The following is a 19,655-nucleotide window of genomic DNA, read 5'->3' as shown; positions in this document are numbered from 1 at the left end:
TGGGGACATCTGGGGACATCTGGGGATATCTGGGGACATTTGGGGGGGTCCTGGAGAGTTTTGGGGCACTTGGGGACACCTGGGGGGGGGTTGGGGACATTTGAGGGGGTTTGGGGACACCTGAGGGGGTTGGGGACACCTGGACACACCTGGAGGAGGTCCCGGCCGTTGGGGTGGCCTTGGGGACAAAGGTGACAATGTGGGATCGAGGTGGCTTTGGGGACACTGAGGGACCGGGGTGGCCTCGGGGACAAGGGGGACAATCAGGGGTTGAGGTGGCCCTGGGGACAAGGGGGACAATGAGGAACTGGGGTGGCTTTGGGGACAATGAGGGCCCAGAGTGGCCTTGGGGACAAAGGTGACAGTGAGGAACAGGGGTGGCCCTGGGGACACTGAGGGGTCGAGGTGGCCCTGGGGACAAGGGGGACAATGAGGGCCCAAGGTGGCTTTTGGGGACAGGGTGGCCTTTGGGGACAAAGCTGACAGTGAGGAGCCGGGGTGGCCTCGGGGACAGGGGTGACAATGTGGGACTGAGGTGGCCCTGGGGACAATGAGGGACCGGGGTGGCCTTGGGGACAAAGGTGACAATCGGGGATCGAGGTGGCTTTGGGGACACTGAGGGACCGGGGTGGCCTTGCAGACAAAGGTGACAATGAGGAACCAAGGTGGCCTTGGGGACAAAGGTGACAGTGAGGAACAGGGGTGGCCCTGGGGACAATGAGGGGTCGAGGTGGCCTTGGGGACAAGGGGGACAATGAGGGCCCAAGGTGGCTTTTGGGGACAAGGGGGACAATGAGGGACTGGGGTGGCCTTGGGGACAAAGGTGACAGTGAGGGATTGAGGTGGCCCTGGGGACAATGAGGGATCAAGGTGGCCTCGGGGACAGGGGGGACAATTGGGGGTCTGGGTGACCTTGGGGACAATGAGGGACTGGGGTGGCCTTGGGGACAAAGGTGACAATGTGAGACCAGGGTGGCTTTGGGGACAAAGGTGACAATGTGAGACCAGGGTGGCTTTTGGGGACAAAGGTGACAGTGAGGAACAGGGGTGCCCTTGGGGACAAAGGGGACAGTCAGGGATTGGGGTGGCCTTGGAGTTAAGGTGGCCCTGGGGACACTGAGGACCCAGAGTGGCCTTGGGGACAAAGGTGACAATGAGGGACCAAGGTGGCCTTGGGGACAGGGGTGACAGTGTGGGATCGAGGTGGCTTTGGGGACAAAGGTGACAATGAGGGCCCAAGGTGGCCTTGGGGACAAAGGTGACAGTGTGGGATCGAGGTGGCTTTGGGGACACTGAGGGGTCGAGCTGGCCTTGGGGACAAAAGTGACAATGAGAGACCAAGGTGGCTTTGGGGACAATGAGGGACCAAGGTGGCTTTGGGGACAAAGGTGACAAAAACCCCAAAACCGCCAGGACTGAGCTCCTTTGTCCCCTCATTGTCCCCTCATTGTCCCCTCATTGTCCCCTCATTGTCCCCTCCCTGTCCCTTCCCTGTCCCCGTCCCCAGCAGGTACCAACCCCCCCCGGAAATGCCCCAAAATTGGAGATTTTTACCCCAAAATTTGGAATTTTGGACCCAAAATTCGGAGGGTTTTGCCCCAAAATTTGGAATTTTCGCCCCAAAGTTGGGATTTTTGGACCCAGAATTTGGAATTGTCACCCAAATTTGGAGATTTTTGCCCCAAAATTGGAATTTTCGCCCCAAAATTTGGAATTTTCGCCCCAAAATTGGGATTTTTGGACCCAGAATTTGGAATTTTCACCCAAATTTGGAGATTTTTACCCCAAAATTGGAATTTTCGCCCCAAAATTTGGAATTTTCACCCAAATTTGGAGATTTTTACCCCAAAATTGGAGATTTTTTGACACAGAATTTGAGGATTTCACCCCAAAATTTGGAATTTTCGCCCCAAAATTGGGGATTTTGGACCCATAATTTGAGGATTTCACCCCAAAATTTGGAATTTTCACCCCAGATTTGGAGATTTTTGCCCCAAAATTTGGAATTTTCGCCCCAAAATTGGGGATTTTGGACCCAGAATTTGAGGATTTCACCCCAAAATTGCGAATTTTTACCCCAAAATTTGGAATTTTCACCCCAGATTTGGAGATTTTTGCCCCAAAATTTGGAATTTTCACCCCAAAATTGGGGATTTTGGACCCAGAATTTGGAATTTTCCCCCCAAAATTTGGAATTTTCCCCCAAAATGTGGAATTTTCTCCCCAAATGTGGAGATTTTTGCCCCAAAATTGGGAAATTTTCCCCAAAATTTGGAGATTTTTGCCCCAAATTTGGGATTTTGGACCCAGAATTTGAGGATTTCACCCCAAAATTGAGGATTTTTGGTTAAAATCGGAGATTTTGGACCCCAGTTTGGGATTTTTTTACCCAAATTTGGGAAATTTGCTCCAAAATTTGGGATTTTCTCTCCAAGATTTGGAATTTTTTTGGGCCCCAAAATTGGGAATTTTTGCCCCAAATTTGGGGGTTTGGGGAATTCGGGAATCCCAGGAATGTTTGGGGGAGGGGCGAAAGTTCGTTAGGGGTAATTAAGGCGGTGGTGATTATGCAAATGAGCCTCTGATTATGCAAATGAAGGTGGGCGGGTGGAGGAATCCGGATAAACCGGGACTGGTTAAACCGGGTCCAATTAACCCAGAGCTTAATTAACCCAGTCTAATTAATTAAACAGGGTTCAATTAATCCAGAGTTTAATTAATCCAATCTAATTAATTGGGATGGGTACAATTAATCTAGAGTTTAATTAATCCAGTGTAATTAATTAAACGGGGTTCAATCAATCCAGAGTTTAATTAATCCAATCTAATTAATTAGGATGGGTCTGATTAATCCAGAGTTTAATTAATCCAATCTAATTAATTGGGATGGGTACAATTAATCTAGAGTTTAATTAATCCAATGTAATTAATTAAATGGGGTTCAATCAATCCAGAGTTTAATTAATCCAATCTAATTAATTAGGATGGGTACAATTAATCCAGAGTTTAATTAATCCAATCTAATTAATCTGGCTTCAGTTAATCCCGAAGTGTAATACCAATCTAATTGGGATGGGTACAATTAATCCAGAGTTTAATTAATCCAGAGTTTAATTAATCCAGTGTATTTAATTAAATGGGGCTCAATTATCCCAAAGTTTAATGAATTCAGTCTAATTAATTAAACTGGCTTCAATTAATGGAGAGTTTAATTAATCCAATTGAATTAGTTAAGCTGGGTCCCATTCATGCAGAATTTGAATCCAATCCATTTAAACTGGCTTCAATCAATCCAGAGTTTAATTAATCCAACTATTTTAGATGGGTTATCCAGAGTTTATAATCCAATCTAATTATTGGGTGGGTACAATTAATCTAGAGTTTAATTAACCAGTGTAATTAATTAAACGGGGTTCAATCAATCCAGAGTTTAATTAATCCAATCTAATTAATTAGGATGGGTCTGATTAATCCAGAGTTTAATTAATCCAATCTAATTAATTAGGATGGGTACAATTAATCTAGAGTTTAATTAATCCAGTGTAATTAATTAAATGGGGCTCAGTTATCCCAGAGTTTAATTAATCCAATCGAACTAATTAAACTGGCTTCAGTTAATGCAGAGTTTAATTAATCCAATCGAATTAATTAGGATGGGTACAATTAATCCAGAGTTTGATTAATCCAATCTAATTAATTAATCTGGCTTCAATTAACCCGGAGTTTAATTAATCCAATCTAATTCATGAAATGGTGTTCCGTTAATTCCTGGTCATCCCTGGTGTCCCCAAGGTGTCCCATGGTGTCCCAAGCTGTCCCTGGTGTCCCCAAGGTTCCCACAGTGGCCCTGGGTGGTTCCTGGTGTCCCCAAGCTGTCCCTGGTGTCCCCAAGCCATTCCTGATGTCCTCAGGCCATTCCTGGTGTCCCCAGGGGTTCCTGGTGTCCCCAAGCTGTCCCTGGTGTCCCCAAGCCATTCCTGGTGTCCCCATGGGTTCCTGGTGTCCCCAAGCCATTCCTGGTGTCCCCAAGTCGTTCCCTGGTGTCCCCGTTGGGTTCCTGGTGTCCTCAGGCCATTCCTGGTGTCCCCAAGCCGTCCCTGATGTCCCCAAGCCATTCCTGATGTCCTCAGGCCATTCCTGGTGTCCCCAGGGGTTCCTGGTGTCCCCAGGCCGTTCCTGGTGTCCCCAAGTAGTTCTGGTGGCCCCGTTCGGTTCCTGGTGTCCTCAGGCCATTCCTGGTGTCCCCAGTGGGTTCCTGATGTCCCCAAGGAGTTCCTGATGTCCTCAGGCCATTCCTGGTGTCCCCAAGCCGTCCCTGATGTCCCCAGATGTCCCCCAAGGGTTTTCCGTTCCTAGGTGTCCTGTCGGCCATTCAGGTGTACCCAGGGGCTTGGGGCTGAGGTGCCCGAGGACTGTGCACAGGTGGCCCCGTGGCACGGAACACACGGGACAGGTGGGTGGTTCACTACTGACCCCAGGCCATTCCTGGTGACACAAGAGACACGGGACAGGGACATGTGCCACAGGTGGCATTCGTGGCACAGAGGATCCTCAGGCCATTCCTGGTGTCACCACGGGTCTCATGGTGTCCCCATGCTGACACTGGTGTCCCCGAAGTGAATGTGCACAGGTGGCCCTGTTGGTCACAGAGTACACGGGCCATTCACCGTGTCCCCAGTGGGTTCCTGATGTCCCCATGGGTTCCTGATGTCCTCAGGCATTCATGGGCCCCAAGCAGTTCCCACTGACCCCCCAGAGTTCCCACGGTGGCCCCAGGTGGTTCTTTGCAGCTGCGGGGTTCGGCCCCAGTGGCCCAGGGGCATTGGGGGACGGTCCGCTGGTGGTGGCCAGGTGGCACCGGTGGCACGGAAGACACGGGGACAGGTGGCACCGGTGTCACCACTGACCTCATGGTGACCCCTTGGGACACTGGGGGACCAGGGGCTGGGGAGGGGAATGTTGGGACATTGTGGGGACATTGTGGGCACTGGGGACATTGGGTTGTTTGGCACTGGGGTCACATTGGCTGTTTGGTGACACTTGGGACATTTGGGAATGGGGGACATTGGGACATGGGACATTGGGGACACTGGGGACATTGGGGACTGGGGGCATTGGGTGTGTGGGGACATTTGGGACATTGAGCTGGGGCACCATGACTCTGGTGACCCCTTGGGGACATTGAGTATGTGGGGACATTTGGGACACTGGGGACATGGGCACAGGTGCACTGGGGGACAGGGGAATGGGGACATTGGCAGCGGTGTGGACCACTGGGGACCTTTGGGAGAGCCGGTTGGGACACCTGGGGACATTGTGGGACAGTGGTGGGGACATTGGGGACATGGGCGCAGGTACCATACACCTTGGTACACGTGGTGACACTGTGGACTGGGACAGAGGTGGCCCCGTTGTTTTGCAGCTCCTGCCATGGATTTGGTGACCGTCCTGGTGGCCCTGGTGGCCTTGGTGGCCCTGGTCCTGCTGGTGGTGGCCCCAGGGTCTCCTCTTGTACGCCCCACAGGTCTCCAGGGGACACTGGGGACATGTGGGGACATTGGGGACACTGGGGGGACACTGGGGACACTGGGGACACCAGGGGCTGGGGGGAGGTTGGAGATGTTGGGGACATTGTGGGGACACTGGGGAATGGGGGACATTGGGTGTGTTTGGGACATTGGGGACATTTGGGAATGGGGGACATTGGGACATTGGGGGGACATTTGGGACATTGGGGACATTGTGGGGACACTGGGGACATTGGGGAATGGGGGACATTGGGTGTGTTGGGGACATTTGGGACATTGGGAGCTGGGGGACATTGGGGACATTGGGGGGACGTTGGGGACATTGGGGACATTGAGCATGTTGGGGACATTGGGGACATTTGGGAGTGGGGGACATTGGGGACACTGGGGACATTGAGGGGACATTGGGATCTGAGGGGACACTGAGGACACCTTGGGGACATTGGGGACACTGGGGACTGGGAGCACACTGAGCTCAGCTGTCCCCTCGGCGTCCCCAGGTGGACACTGGTGGCATGGAGCACACTGAGCTCAGCTGTCCCCATGGTGTCCCTGCGGTGTCCCCAGGTGGACACTGGTGGCACGGAGCACCCTGAGCTCAGCTGTCCCCTTGGTGTCCCTTTGGTGTCCCCTCGGTGTCCCCAGGTGGATACTGGTGGCACGGAGCACACTGAGCTCAGCTGTCCCCATGTTGTCCCCACGGTGTCCCCTCGGTGTCCCCTCGGTGTCCCCAGGTGGACACCGGTGGCATGGAGAACATTGAGTTCAGCTGTCCCCTTCGGGTGTCCCCCCTCAGGTGGACACTGGTGGCACGGAGCGCCCTGAGCTCAGCTGTCCCCTTGGTGTCCCCTCGGTGTCCCCGTGGTGTCCCCAGGTGGACACTGCTGGCATGGAGAACATTGAGCTCAGTTGTCCCCTTGGTGTCCCTTCGGTGTCCCCTCGTGGTGTCCCCAGGTGGACACCGGTGGCATGGAGAACATTGAGCTCAGCTGTCCCTCATGTCCCCTCGGCGTCCCCAGGTGGACACCGGTGGCATGGAGAACATAGAGTTCAGCTGTCACCGGTGGCACAGAGCACACTGAGCTCAGCTGTCCCCATGGTGTCCCCGTGTCCCCTCGGTGTCCCCGCGGTGTCCCCAGGTGGACAATGGTGGCACGGAGCACACTGAGCTCAGCTGTCCCCTCGGTGTCCCCTCGGTGTCCCCAGGTGGACACGGCGAGTCCCCGTCACGGCGGCGAGCTGGTGGCCGAGGTGCTGCGGGCGCACGGCGTGCGCTTCCTCTTCACGCTGCCCGGGGGACACATCTCGCCCGTGCTGGTGGCCTGCGAGAAGATCGGCATCCGCGTGGTGGACACGCGCCACGAGGCCACCGCCGTCTTCGCCGCCGACGCCGTCTCGCGCGTCTCGGGTCAGCGCCGGGCCCCGGTTGTCCCCAATTGTCCCCATTTGTCCCCGAGGGATGGAGGTGGCCCCATGGCCGACATCTCCTGAGGGTTCTGGGGTGTCCCACATTGGTGGGTCCTGGGTGACCTCAGAGGGTTCCAAGAGTTTGGGATGTCCAGGGTGGGATTTGTCCCCATTTGTCCCCGAGGGATGGAGGTGGCCCCATGGCCGACATCTCCTGAGGGTTTTGGGGTGTCCCACATTGGTGGGGTCCCAGGTCACCTGAGAGGCTTCAAGGACTTTGGGATGTCCAGGGTGGCATTTGTCCCATTTGTCCCCAAGGGATGGAGGTGGCCCCATGGCCGACATCTCCAGAGGGTTCTGGGGTGTCTCACATTGGTGGGTCCTGGGTGACCTGAGAGGGTTCCAAGACTTTGGGATGTCCAAGGTGGCATTTGTCCCCATTTTGTCCCCATTTTGTCCCCATTTGTCCCCAAGGGATGGAGGTGGCCCCATGGCCGACATCTCCAGAGGGTTCTGGGGTGTCCCACGTTGGTGGGTCCTGGGTGACCTGAGAGGGTTCCAAGACTTTGGGATGTCATCCCAGGTCACCTGAGAGGCTTCAAGGACTTTGGGATGTCCAAGGTGGCATTTGTCCCCATTTTGTCCCCATTTGTCCCCAAGAGCTGAAGGTGGCCCCATGACCGACATCTCCAGCGGGTTTTGGGGTGTCCCACATTGGTGGGTCCTGGGTGACCTCAGAGGGTTCAAGGACTTGGAAAGGTGGGATTTGTCCCCATTTGTTCCCTCCTGGATCAAATCTGTCCTTGGTGCCACCATGGAGCCATCTTGGTGCCACCATGGAGCCATCTTGGTGCCACCATGATGTCACCTTGGCGCAATCTTTGTGCCGCCTTGAGGCCATATTGGCGCCATCTTGATGTCATCTTGGTGTCACCATGGAGTCATATTGGTGCCACCATGGAGCCATCTTGGTGCCACCATGATGTCACCTTGGCGCAATCTTTGTGCCATCTTGAGGCCATATTGGAGCCATCTTGGTGCCACTGCGGTGCCACCATGGAGCCATCTTGGTGCCACCTTGATACCACCTTGGTGCCACCATGATGTCATCTTGGTGCCACCTTGGAGCCACCTTGGTGCAACCATGATGTCACCTTGGCGCCATCTTGGTGTCACTTTGGCATCACCTTGGCACCATCTTGAGGCCATACTGGTGCCATCTTGAGGCCACCTTGGTGCCACCATGGAGCCATCTTGGTGCCACCATGATGTCACCTTGGTGCAATCTTTGTGCCATCTTGAGGCCATATTGGCGCCATCTTTATGTCATCTTGGTGCCACCATGGAGTCATATTGGTGCCACCATGATGCCACCTTGAAACCATCTTGGTGCCACTGCGGTGCCACCATGGAGCTATCATGGTGCCACCTTGATACCACCATGGTGCCACCATGATGTCACCTTGGCGCAATCTTTGTGCCATCTTGAGGCCATATTGGCGCCATCTTGATGTCATCTTGGTGCCACCATGGAGTCATATTGGTGCCACCATGGAGCCATCTTGGTGCCACCATGACGTCATCTTGGCACAATCATGGTGCCGTCTTGAGGCCATATTGGAGCCATATTGGTGCTACCTTGGTGCCACCATGGAGCCACCTTGTTGCCACCATGGTGCCACCTTGTTGCCCGCTTTGTGCCCCGCTGGTGCCACCGCGCTGTCCCCTCAGGCCGCATCGGCGTGGCCGCGGTGACGGCGGGTCCCGGTGTCACCAACGCGGTGACGGCCGTCAAGAACGCGCAGATGGCCGAGTCCCCGCTGCTGCTGCTGGGCGGCGCCGCCGCCTCCCTGCAGAAGGTGGGAACGGCCCAGAAACGGCCCTGCTCCTCGCCAGTTCCCGAATTCCCGGTGCCATTCCCGAGTTCCCGAATTCCCGAATTCCCGCTGCCATTCCCGAATTCCCAAATTGCCAATGCCATTCCCAAATTCCCGATGCCATTCCCGAATTCCTGAATTCCCGGTGCCATTCCCGAGTTCCCGAATTCCCCAATTCCCGCTGCCATTCCTGAATTCCCAAATTCCCGAATTCCCAAATTCCCAGTGCCATTCCCGAATTCCCGAGTTCCTGAATTCCCGGTGCCATTCCCGAATTCCCGAATTCCCGGTGCCATTCCCGAGTTCCCGAATTCCCAAATTGCCGCTGCCATTCCCAAATTCCCAAATTGCCAATGCCATTCCCAAATTCCTGAATTCCCAAATTCCCGAATTTCCGGTGCCATTCCCGAATTCCCGAGTCCCCGGTGCCATTCCCGAATTCCTGAATTCCCAAATTCCCGGTGCCATTCCCGAATTCCCAAATTCCTGAATTCCCGAATTCCCGATGCCGCATTCCCAAATTCCTGGTGCCATTTTGGAATTCCCGGTGCCATTCCCGCATTCCCGAATTCCTGAATTCCCAAATTCCCAAATTTTCGATGCCATTCCCGAATTCCTGAATTCCTGAATTCCCAAATTCCCAGTGCCATTCCCAAATTCCTGAATTCCCAGTGCCATTCCCAAATTCCCAAATCCCTGAATTCCTGAATTCCCAAATTCCTGGATTCCCGAATTCCCAAATAATTCCCAAATTCCCAGATTCCCAAATTCCCAAACTCTGGGATTCCAGGGCCGCGGGGCTCTCCAGGACATCCCGCAGGTTCCACTGTTCCCAAATCCCCTTTGCCATTCCGAAATTCCCAAATCCCTGAATTCCCAAATTCCCAAATTCCCCGAATCCCTGAATTCCCAAATCCCCGAATTCCTGAATCCCCAAATAATTCCCAAATAATTCCCGAATTCCCAAAATCTGGGATTCCAGGGCCGCGGGGCTCTCCAGGACATCCCGCAGGTTCCTCTGTTCCCAAATCCCCTTTGCCATTCCCGAATTCCCAAATCCCCAAATTCCCAAATCCCCGAATCCCCGAATTCCCAAATAATTCCCAAATAATTCCCGAATTCCCAAACTCTGGGACTCCAGGGCCGCGGGGCTCTCCAGGACATCCAGCAGGTGCCGCTGTTCCCAAATCCCTTTGCAAATCCCGCTCTCCGTGCGGCGCCCTGATCCCCAAATATCGTCCCCGCGTTCCCAACCAATCCCACCCCCCCCCCCCCCCCCCCCCCCCCCCCCCCCCGCCCCACCGCCATGGAGGGCACGCCCGGTGAGGAGAGACCAGAATTCCCAAAATTCCACAAAATTCCACAAAATTCCCTAAAATTGGGGGTTGGGATGGGAAGAATCCCAAAATGGATCCCAGAATTGGGAATTCCCGTCCCCACCCTGCGCCATCGCCACCGCCATGGAGGGCACGCCCGGTGAGGAGAGCGTTCCCGACGTTCCCAAAAATTCCCAAAATTCCACAAAATTCCCCGAATTTCCTTGGGTTGGAATCGCAAAATTCCCATGGGTTGGAATCCCCAAATTCCCAAAATTTCCTTGGGTTGGAGTCCCAAAATTCCCAACATTTCCTTGGGTTGGAATCCCAAAATTCCCATGGGTTGGAATCCCAAAGTTCCCAAAATTCCCATGGGTTGGAATCCCAAAATTCCCCAAAATTCCCAAAATTTCCTTGGGTTGGAATCCCAAAATTCCCATTGGTTGGGATCCCAAAATTCCCAAAATTTCCTTGGGTTGGAATCCCCAAATTCCCCAAAATTCCCATGGGTTGGAATCCCAAAATTCCCAACATTTCCTTGGGTTGGAATCCCAAAATTCCCATGGGCTGGAATCCCAAAATTCCCCAAAACTCCCAAAATTCCCGAGGGTTGGAATTCCAAGATTTCCTGGGATTGGGGTCCCAAAATCATCCCCAGGATTTGGGGGTTTTTTGGGGTTTTTTGGGGTTTTTTGGGGTTTTTTGGGCGGTTATTTGGTTTCTTTTAGGGTGGGGGTTTTGGGGGGTTTTTTTTGTTGTTTTTTTAGGGTTTTTTGGGGGGTCCTGGTGTGGAATTTGTTTCCCAAGGCCCCTGGAGGGGTGTTGGGGTGCCCCTGATGGATGTGGGGTATTTTTGGGGTGCCCCCAGGGCCCGTGTTCGTGGAGCTGCCCATCGATGTCCTCTACCCCTTCCACGTGGTGCAGAAGGAGCTCGGGGGCTCCAAAACCCCGCGGGGGCTGCGGGGGAAACTCGTCCAGTGGTGAGAAAATAACCCCAAAAAAACACCCCAAAAACACCCCAAAAATACCCCAAAATCACCCCAAAATCACCCCAATAACTGCCCCAAAACAACCCCAAAATCACCCCAAAAATACCCTGAAAACCACCCCAAGACAACTCCATAACCACCCCAAAATAACCCCAAAAACCACCCCAAAATCACCCCAAAACAACCCCCAAAAATCACCCCAAAATCACCCCAAAAATACCCAAAAAAAACCCCAAAATCACCCCAAAACAACCCCAAAAACCACCCCAAAAACCCCCAAGACAACTCCAAAACCACCCCAAAATAACCCCCAAAACCACCCCAAAATCACCCCAAAAATACCCCAAAAACTGCCCCAAGACAACCCCAAAACCACCCCAAAATACCCCCAAAAATACCCCACAAACCGCCCCAAAACCACCCCAAAAATACCCCAAAAATCACCCCAAAACATCCCCAAATCTCCCCCCAAAAACCACCCCAAAACAACCCAAAAGAAATCCCAAAATAACCCCGTAAATACCCCCAAAACCACCCCAAAAACAACCCCAAAAACAACCCCAAAATCACCCCAAAACAACCCAAAAGAAATCCCAAAATAACCCCAAAAAACACCCAAAAATACCCCAAAAACCACCCCAAAACAACCCCAAAATCACCCTAAATCTCCCCCCAAAACCACCCCAAAACAACCCAAAAGAAATCCCAAAATAACCCCATAAATACTCCAAAATAACCCCAAAAACCATCCCAAAATCACCCCAAAACAACCCCAAAATAACCCAAAAGAAATTCCAAAATAACCCCATAAATACCCCAAAAACCACCCCAAAAATACCCCAAAAATAACCCCAAAATAACCCCAAAATAACCCCAAAACTGCCCCAAAACAACCCCAAAATCCCCCCAAAACCACCCCAAAAATAACCCCAAATCCCCCCAAAATAACCCCAAAACCCCCCAAAAACCACCCCAAAATAACCCCAAAAATCCCAAAATAACCCCAAAAACCACCCCAAAATACCCCCAAACTACCTTAAAAAAACCCCAAAATAACTCCAAAAATACCCCAAAAATTACCCCCAAAATACCCCCAAAACACCAACCTGAAAAATACCCCAAAACTGCCCCCAACCCCCCCAAAACAGCCCCAAAAATACCCCAAAAATCATCCAAGAAATGCCCCAAAACCACCCTGAAAACACCCCAAAAATATCCCAAAAACCACCCCAAACCACCCCAAACCCCACAAAAACCCCAAAACTCTCCCCAAAACCCCAAATCCTATAAACCCCCCCAAAATCCCAATATTCCCCCAAAATTCCATAAAACCTTCACAAAAAAACCCCATTAAACCCTCAAAAACTAAACAAAAAAACCCAAAAACCCCCCAAAATATACCCCCAAAATAACCCCAAATCCCCTCAAAACCCACCCTAAGAACTGCCCCAAAACCACCCTAAAACCACCCCAAAAATATCCCAAAATAATCCCAGAAACCACCCCAAAAATGCCCCAAAAATACCCAAAAATAACCCCAAAATACCCCCAAACCACCCTAAAAAAACCAAAATAACCCCAAAACTCACCCCAAAATCACCGTAAAAAAACACCAGAAATACCCCAAAAATTCCCCCCAAAATACCCCTAAAACAACCCCAAAATAACCCCAACAACAACCTGAAAAATACCCCAAAACTTTCCCCAAGCCACCCCAAAACAGCCCCAAAAATACCCCAAAAATCATCCCAGAAATGTCCCAAAACCACACTGAAAACACCCCAAAAATATCCCAAAATAACCCCAGAAACCGCCCCAAAACAGCCCCAAAAATAACCCTAAAACCACCCCAAAAACCCCAAAAATACCCCAAAAACCACCCCAAATCCCCCTCAAAACCCACCCCAAAATACCCCAAAAACCCCCCAAAATAAGCCAAAAATCCCAAAAAACCCCAAAAATACCTCAAATCCCCCCAAAACCACCCCAAAACCACCCCAAAACCAGCCCCAAAAAACCCCCAAAACCACCCCAAAATACCCCCAAAAACCCCCAAAATAAGCCAAAAAAATCCCAAAATACCTCAAATCCCCCAAAACCACCCCAAATCCCCCCAAAAACCACCCCAAAATACCCCAAAACCCCCCAAAAAAGCCAAAAATCCCAAAAGAAACCCCTCAAAATCCCCCAAAATACCCCCAAAACCACCCCAAATCTCCCTCAAAAACCACCCCAAAATACCCCCAAAACCCCCAAAAATAAGCCAAAAATCCAAAAACCCAAAATAACCCCAAATCCCCCCAAAACCCACCCCAAAACCACCCCAAACCAGCCCCAAAAATATCCAAAAACCACCCCAAAACCACCCCAAACCCCCCCAAAAACCCCCAAACCCCAAATCCTATAAAACCCCCCAAAAAACCCAATATTCCCCCAAAACCCCATAAAACCCCCACAAAAAACCCCCATTAAACCCTCAAAAACTAAACAAAAAACCCCAAAACGCCACAAAAACCCCCAAACCCCCAACCTATAAAACCTCCCCAAAATCCCCCAATCCCCGATAGGTACCTGCGGAATTACCTGGCCGATCTCTTTGCGGGGCCTGGGAGCCCAAAACACCACCCTGAAAATAGCATCCCCAGGGCCACCCCGCAGCAGGTGAGAGCCAAAAAAAAAACCCAAAAAAAACCCTAAAAAAACCCCCCAAAAAAATCCAAAAAAACCCCCCCAAAAATCCCCAAATGGGGGAAAAAAAAACCACGAAAAACTGGGGAAAAAACGCTGAAATTTGAGGGAAAAAAGCACCAAAATGGGGGAAAACCCCAAAAGGGGCAGAACCCCGCAGCAGGTGAGAGCCAAAAATCCCCCCCAAAAAAACCCAAAAAAACCCAAAAAATCCAAAAAAACCCCCCCAAAAAATCCCCAAATGGGGGAAAAAAAACACCAAAAAGTGGGGAAAAAACAGTGAAATTTGGGGGAAAAAAAGCACCAAAAATGGGGGGAAAACCCCAAAAGGGGCAGAACCCCGCAGCAGGTGAGAGCCAAAAAACCCCCAAAAAACCCCAAAAAAATCCCCAAATGGGGGAAAAAAAAACCACCAAAAATTGGGAAAAAACAGTGAAATTTGGGGAAAAAACCAAAAAAATGGGCGGAAAAGCTGTAAAATTTGGGTTGAAACCCCAAAAGAGGTGAGAGCCTAAAAAACCCAAAAAAAAACCCAAAAAAAACCCCAAAAAATCCCAAAATGGGGAAAAAACCAAAATAGGGGAAAAAGACCGAAAATTGGGGAAAAACGCTGAAATTTGGGGAAAAAAAAAAAAAGAGGGGAAAAACCTGTAAAATTTGGGGTGAAACCTCAAAAGAGGTGAGAGCCTAAAAACCCCAAAACAACCCCCAAAAAAACCCAAAAATCCCAAAATGGAGGAAAAAACCAAAATGGGGGAAAACCAGCAAAACTGGGGAAAAAACGCTGAAATTTGGGGGGAAAAACCCCAAAAATCGGGAGGAAAACCTGTAAAATTTGGGGTGAAACCCCAAAAGAGGTGAGAAACTAAAACCCCAAAAAAACCCCAAAAAATCCCAAAATGGGGAATAAAAACCCAAATGGGGGAAAACCCACCAAAAATTGGGGGAAAAAGCCACTGAAATTTGGGGGAAAAAAGCACCAAAAATGGGGGAAACCCCAAAAGGGGCAGAACCCCGCAGCAGGTGAGAGCCAAAAACCCCCAAAAAACCCCAAAAACCCCCCAAAACCCCCAAAAAACCCCAAAAATCCCCAAATGGGGAAAAAACCACCAAAAGTGGGGAAAAAAACGCTGAAATTTGGGGGAAAAAGCACCAAAATGGGGAAATTGTAACATTTGGGGTGAAACCCCAAAAGAGGTGAGAGCCTAAAAACCCCAAAAAATCCCCTAATGGGGGGAAAAAAAACAACAAAAATTGGGGAAAAAACAGTGAAATTTGGGGGAAAAAAGCACCAAAAATGGGGGAAACCCCAAAAGGGGCAGAACCCCGCAGCAGGTGAGAGCCAAAAACCCCAAAAAACCCCCAAAAAAAATCCCCAAATGGGGAAAAAATCACGAAAAATTGGGGAAAAAACGCTGAAATTTGGGGGAAAAAATCACCAAAAAATGGGGGGGAAAACTGTAACATTTGGGGTGAAACCCCAAAAGAGGTGAGAGCCTAAAAACCCCAAAGCAACCCCAAAAAATCCCAAAATGGGGAATAAAAACCCAAATGGGGGAAAAAGACCAAAAATTGGGGAAAAAACGCTGAAATTTGGGGGAAAAAAGCACCAAAAATGGGGGAAACCCCAAAAGGGGCAGAACCCCGCAGCAGGTGAGAGCCAAAAACCCCCCAAAAAAACCCCAAAAAAACCCCCCAAAAAAACCCCAAAAAATCCCCAAATGGGGGAAAAAAACCACCAAAAAGTGGGGAAAAAACGCTGAAATTTGGGGAAAAAAAGCACCAAAAATGGGGGAAAACCCCAAAAGGGGCAGAACCCAGCAGCAGGTGAGAGCCAAAAAAACCCCAAAAAACCCCAAAAAATCCCCAAATGGGGAAAAAAAACACCAAAAATTGGGAAAAAAACAGTGAAATTTGGGGGAAAAAAACCAAAAAAATGGGCGGAAAAGCTGTAAAATTTGGGTTGAAACCCCAAAAGAGGTGAGAGCCTAAAAAACCCAAAAAAAAACCCAAAAAAAACCCCAAAAAATCCCAAAATGGGGAAAAAACCAAAATAGGGGAAAAAGACCGATAATTGGGGAAAAAACGCTGAAATTTGGGGGAAAAAAAAACAAAAAATGAGGGGAAAACCTGTAAAATTTGGGGTGAAACCTCAAAAGAGGTGAGAGCCTAAAAACCCCAAAACAACCCCCCAAAAAAACCCAAAAAATCCCAAAATGGAGGAAAAAACCAAAATGGGGGAAAACCAGCAAAACTGGGGAAAAAACACTGAAATTTGGGGGGAAAAACCCCAAAAATCGGGAGGAAAACCTGTAAAATTTGGGGTGAAACCCCAAAAGAGGTGAGAAACTAAAACCCCAAAAAAACCCCAAAAAATCCCAAAATGGGGAATAAAAACCCAAATGGGGGAAAACCCACCAAAAATTGGGGGAAACCGCTGAAATTTGGGGGAAAAAAGCACCAAAAATGGGGAAACCCCAAAAAGGGGCAGAACCCCGCAGCAGGTGAGAGCCAAAAACCCCCAAAAAACCCCAAAAAAACCCCCAAAACCCCCCCAAAAAAACCCCAAAAAATCCCCAAATGGGGGAAAAAAACCACCAAAAAGTGGGGAAAAAACGCTGAAATTTGGGGGAAAAAAAGCACCAAAAATGGGGGGGAAATCTGTAACATTTGGGGTGAAACCCCAAAAGAGGTGAGAGCCTAAAAACCCCAAAAAATCCCCTAATGGGGGGAAAAAAAACAACAAAAATTGGGGAAAAAACAGTGAAATTTGGGGAAAAAGCACCAAAAATGGGGAAACCCCAAAAAGGGCAGAACCACGCAGCAGGTGAGAGCCAAAAACCCCAAAAAAACCCCCAAAAAATCCCCAAATGGGGGAAAAAAAAACTAAAAAAATTGGGGAAAAAACGCTGAAATTTGGGGGAAAAAATCACCAAAAATGGGGGGGAAATCTGTAACATTTGGGGTGAAACCCCAAAAGAGGTGAGAGCCTAAAAACCCCAAAGCAACCCCAAAAAATCCCAAAATGGGGAATAAAAACCCAAATGGGGGAAAAAGACCAAAAATTGGGGAAAAAACGCTGAAATTTGGGGGAAAAAGCACCAAAATGGGGAAACCCCAAAAGGGGCAGAACCCCGCAGCAGGTGAGAGCCAAAAACCCCCCAAAAAAACCCCAAAAACCCCCAAAAAACCCCAAAAATCCCCAAATGGGGGAAAAAAACCACCAAAAAGTGGGGAAAAAACGCTGAAATTTGGGGGAAAAAAAGCACCAAAAATGGGGGGAAAACCCCAAAAGGGGCAGAACCCAGCAGCAGGTGAGAGCCAAAAAACCCCCAAAAAAACCCCAAAAAAAACCCCAAAAAACCCCCCCAAAAAAAACCCCAAAAAATCCCCAAATGGGGGAAAAAAACCACCAAAAAGTGGGGAAAAAACGCTGAAATTTGGGGGAAAAAAAGCACCAAAAATGGGGGGGAAATCTGTAACATTTGGGGTGAAACCCCAAAAGAGGTGAGAGCCTAAAAACCCCAAAAAATCCCCTAATGGGGGGAAAAAAAACAACAAAAATTGGGGAAAAAACAGTGAAATTTGGGGGAAAAAAGCACCAAAAATGGGGGGAAACCCCAAAAGGGGCAGAACCACGCAGCAGGTGAGAGCCAAAAACCCCAAAAAAACCCCCCCAAAAAAAAATCCCCAAATGGGGAAAAAAATCACGAAAAATTGGGGAAAAAACGCTGAAATTTGGGGGAAAAAATCACCAAAAATGGGGGGAAAATCTGTAAAATTTGGGGTGAAACCCCAAAAGAGGTGAGAGCCTAAAAACCCCCCAAAAAACCCCAAAAAATCCCAAAATGGGGAATAAAAACCCAAATGGGGGAAAAAGACCAAAAATTGGGGAAAAAACGCTGAAATTTGGGGGAAAAAAGCACCAAAAATGGGGGAAACCCCAAAAGGGGCAGAACCCCGCAGCAGGTGAGAGCCAAAAACCCCCCAAAAAAACCCCAAAAAACCCCCCCAAAAAACCCAAAAAATCCCCAAATGGGGGAAAAAACCACCAAAAATTGGGGAAAAAACGCTGAAATTTGAGGGAAAAAAAGCACCAAAAATGGGGGGAAAAGCTGTAAAATTTGGGGTGAAACCCCAAAAGAGGTGAGAGCCTAAAAACCCAAAAAAACCCAAAAAAAAACCCCAAAAATCCCAAAATGGGGAAAAAACCAAAATGGGGGAAAAAGACCGATAATTGGGGAAAAAACACTGAAATCTGGGGGGAAAAACCGCCAAAAATGGGGGGAAAAATCTCTAAAATTTGGGGTGAAACCTCAAAAGAGGTGAGAGCCTAAAAACCCCGAAAAAAACCCCCAAAAAATCCCAAAATGGGGAAAAAACCAAAATGGGGGAAAACCCACCAAAAATTGGGGGAAACCGCTGAAATTTGGGGGAAAAAAGCACCAAAAATGGGGGGAAACCCCAAAAGGGGCAGAACCCCGCAGCAGGTGAGAGCCAAAAAACCCCCAAAAAAACCCCAAAAAAACCCCAAAAACCCCCCCCAAAAAAACCCCAAAAAACCCCAAATGGGGGAAAAAAACACCAAAAATTGGGGAAAAAACAGTGAAATTTGGGGGAAAAAAGCACCAAAAATGGGGGGAAAACCCCAAAAGGGGCAGAACCCAGCAGCAGGTGAGAGCCAAAAACCCCCCAAAAAAAACCCAAAAACACCCCAAAAAAACCCCAAAAAACCCAAAAAAATCCCCAAATGGGGGAAAAAAACCACCAAAAATTGGGGAAAAAACGCTGAAATTTGGGGGAAAAAAGCACCAAAAATGGGGGGAAAAGCTGTAAAATTTGGGGTGAAACCTCAAAAGAGGTGAGAGCCTAAAAACCCAAAAAAACCCAAAAAATCCCAAAATGGGGAAAAAAGCAAAATAGGGGAAAAAGACCAAAAATTGGGGAAAAAACACTGAAATCTGGGGGAAAAAACCAAAAAATGGGGGGAAAACCTGTAAAATTTGGGGTGAAACCCCAAAAGAGGTGAGAGCCTAAAAACCCCAAAACAACCCCCCCAAAAAATCCCAAAAAATCCCAAAATGCGGGAAAAAACCAAAATGGGGAAAACCACCAAAAATTGGGGAAAAAACGCTGAAATTTGGAGAAAAAAAAAAAACCAAAATGAGGGGAAAACCCTCAACATTTGGGGGAAAACCCCAAAATGGGGCAAAAACCCCAAAGGAGGTGAGACCCCAAAAAAACCCCAAAACGACCCCAAAACAGGAAAACCCCCAAATGGGACAAAACCCCAAGGGAGGTGAGAGCAAAAAAACCCCAAAATGGGGGGAAACCCCTCAAAATTTAGGGAAAAAGTCCCAAAAGAGGTGAAAGCCCAAAATGGGGAAAAAAAAACCCAAAATGGGGCAAAACCCCAAAAGAGATGTGAACCCAAAACCCCAAAAGTGGGAGAAAAATCAAAATGGGAGGAAACCCCCCAAAATTTGGGGAAAAAACCCCAAAAGAGGTGAAAGCCCAAAATGGGGGAAAAAACCCAAAACGGGCAAAAGCCCCAAAATTTGGGGCAAAACCCCACAGCAGGTGGGACCCCAAAAGCCCCGGGGTTTGGGGTTAATCCTGGTTTTAGAGCTGTCTGAGCCAGGTTTTGGGGTTAGTCCCGACCCTTTTGGGGTTAATCCCGCGTTTGGGGCTGTCTGAGCCAAGGTTTGGGGTTCATCCCGGGTTTGGGGTTCATCCCGGGTTTGGGGTTAATCCCGGGTCAATCCCAGCTCTATTTAAATTAATCCCGGGTTAATCCAGGTCCAGCAGCGCTCAGAGCTCCTGAGCCGGGCTCTGTTGGGGTTAATCCCG

The 19,655-nt window shown here is 49.5% G+C and overlaps 1 protein-coding gene across 1 annotated transcript in view; it reads left to right on the top strand.

The window, feature by feature from the left end:
* ILVBL (ilvB acetolactate synthase like) overlaps nt 1-19,655 on the top strand; it is a 31,597-nt gene that overhangs the window by 213 nt on the left and 11,729 nt on the right. The window contains exons 3-8 of the mRNA XM_030970740.1: nt 6,735-6,936; nt 8,667-8,794; nt 9,603-9,703; nt 10,251-10,288; nt 10,997-11,108; nt 13,685-13,778. Of these exons, the coding sequence (XP_030826600.1) occupies nt 6,735-6,936; nt 8,667-8,794; nt 9,603-9,703; nt 10,251-10,288; nt 10,997-11,108; nt 13,685-13,778 (675 nt within the window). The remainder of the gene's footprint in view (nt 1-6,734; nt 6,937-8,666; nt 8,795-9,602; nt 9,704-10,250; nt 10,289-10,996; nt 11,109-13,684; nt 13,779-19,655) is intronic.

Source organism: Camarhynchus parvulus, unplaced genomic scaffold, assembly GCF_901933205.1.
Source record: "Camarhynchus parvulus unplaced genomic scaffold, STF_HiC, whole genome shotgun sequence".
Lineage (NCBI taxonomy): Eukaryota > Metazoa > Chordata > Aves > Passeriformes > Thraupidae > Camarhynchus > Camarhynchus parvulus.
The sequence above is the reverse complement of the archived record's forward strand: the minus strand, read 5'-3'. Positions and strand labels throughout refer to the sequence as shown.